At 34.6% G+C, this 2,321-nt stretch overlaps 1 protein-coding gene across 1 annotated transcript in view; it reads left to right on the plus strand.

The window, feature by feature from the left end:
• Positions 1–2,321, plus strand: part of LOC100632905 (chloride channel protein 2-like) — an 11,837-nt gene that overhangs the window by 7,961 nt on the left and 1,555 nt on the right. The window contains exons 11-17 of the mRNA XM_020005987.1: positions 99–168; positions 463–659; positions 1,126–1,235; positions 1,643–1,776; positions 1,827–1,935; positions 1,998–2,062; positions 2,185–2,264. Coding sequence (XP_019861546.1) covers positions 99–168; positions 463–659; positions 1,126–1,235; positions 1,643–1,776; positions 1,827–1,935; positions 1,998–2,062; positions 2,185–2,264 — 765 coding nt within the window. The remainder of the gene's footprint in view (positions 1–98; positions 169–462; positions 660–1,125; positions 1,236–1,642; positions 1,777–1,826; positions 1,936–1,997; positions 2,063–2,184; positions 2,265–2,321) is intronic.

The raw sequence follows: 2,321 nt of genomic DNA on the forward strand, positions 1-2,321 counted from the left end.
TGTACATGCACATGTAGTAGAGGTTATGCTGTACATGTACATGTATATGTGCATTTGTACTTACATGTAGTTATTTTTATTTATTTTATTTTTTGTAGTTTGTGTTCACTACCATTGCTGTTGCTCTTCCCATTCCAGCTGGTGTATTCTTTCCCGTATTTATTATCGGTATACCTTTACTTGTACATGTACATGTACATGTACATGTATAAATGTACATGTACTTATCATTTCATTTATTCATCCATCTACATCTACATTTGTGGTATATTAAATCTATATATACATGTACATGTACATGTATATATAGATTTAATGTACATGTATTTTATCACTGCCCTCCCATTTTATCCTCTTTTACAAATACACATGTACATGTACATACACACAAGCAGCTATCAATCCTCTACATTTACTTTCTAATAATTATTGTATTTCCTCCCTCCCTCTCTCTCTTTTAAGGTGCTGCATTTGGTCGTGTGGTTGGGGAGCTCATGGACTTTGCTTTTGTGAATGGGATCAATGGTCGGCTCATCAGTCCAGGAGGATATGCTGTGGTGGGTGCTGCAGCAATGGCGGGAGGCGTCACACACACAATATCAACATCAGTCATAGTCTTTGAACTAACTGGACAGATAACACACATACTCCCTGTCATGGTGAGTCTTCATTAGCAGCACAAGGACTACATGTGTATATATGGATCACTCTGTATATGTACATGTACATGTACATGCAATCCACATTGTATTAATATTGTATTGAAAAACTCAAACTAAATATGACATAATGTACATGTGTATAAGTTAAATGTAAATGTACATGTACATGTACATGTGTATAAGTTGATGCTTGACTCAGTGTTTCATAGAGAGGGGGGGGTGACACTGGAATTTCCCCTCCACATTAGGTTCCCCCCCTCCCCCACAAAAAATTTCTGTATGAAAGCCTGCTTAATGAAGCAATTAAAATAATTACAAATATACATTGTACATGTATGCAGAAGCCAGCACAGTTTAGAGTCCCCCCCCCACAAAGGAAATTTCTGTATGAAAACCTGCTTGTAGTTAGTACATATGTACACTTAGCAGTGCTGATTCACATGTACTATTTTTTTCATTGTAGATTGCTGTTTTAATATCAGTTGCTGTAGCTTCATTGATCCAACCATCATTCTATGACAGTATTATATTACTGAAAGAGCTACCATTCCTCCCTGACATCAAACTACACAAGTAAGCAAGGAGAATTGGAATTATACTACATGTACATGTACATGTATGTGTATGTATGTGTCCATTTGTTAGTTTTTAACTCAGACACACATGCATGTACATGTACATGTACATTTATACTGTATATGTATTATTATTATTATTATTATTATTATTATTATAAAATTTCAGTCAAAAAATGAGAGAAAGAGACAAAAGAGTTGAGGCAGAATAAAAATAAAATAAAATAAAATAATTTAAGTCATACAATGTTTAATGTTCGCAATAGATAAAATTAAGTTAGGGGTAGGTGAAGAATTGTTTATGTAGCTGCATACCCGATGAATAGCGGATTTATATTATTATTATTATTATTATTATTATTATTATTATTATTAAGAAATTATTTGCTATTTTATCTAATGCAGGTATTATGATTTATATGCACGTGACATTATGAGAAAGAATGTACTGTATATTACGTATCAATCAACATATCGAGACATTCGTCAGCTACTGAGGACGTCTAAACAATACTCATTCCCTCTTGTCGACAGTGAAGGTACATGTACATGTATAAACCTTACATGCACATGTTCATTTTTATCGTAGAGTCTCGTATATTGATTGGCTCCGTCTCGCGTAATAATCTTCACAAACTTGTCGATGCCCAGTTGGAGGGTGTTTATGAACATGCCAAAGAAATAAAGCAAAGAGAAAGGTAGTAGCGATTTAGCAGTTTGAGTGTGATTTATATTATACTGCGTGTTTTATTTGTAACAGAGAAAATGAAGAGGATCCTCTTCGTGCTAGTCCTGAGCGACCTTCATCCCCAAGACTCTCTGTTGGTGAGAGAGAGAGAGAGAGAGAGAGGGAGAGAGGGAGAGAGAGAGGGAGAGAGAGAGAGAGAAGTATAAGAGTATAATAATTATTATTGATTTTCTTTATTTACATGTACATGTACATGTAGTTGTGCAGTCCATGTCAGAAGGTTTCAATAGAATATTTAAGTTTGGCGACGAGGCAGATGGTGATGATAATACTAATGAAGTGAGTTGATCCTTGTCTTTTTATCTACATGTCAGTATGTGTACCTTTTTATTATGG

This window comes from Amphimedon queenslandica, unplaced genomic scaffold, assembly GCF_000090795.2.
Source record: "Amphimedon queenslandica unplaced genomic scaffold, v1.1 AMPQUscaffold_13510, whole genome shotgun sequence".
Lineage (NCBI taxonomy): Eukaryota > Metazoa > Porifera > Demospongiae > Haplosclerida > Niphatidae > Amphimedon > Amphimedon queenslandica.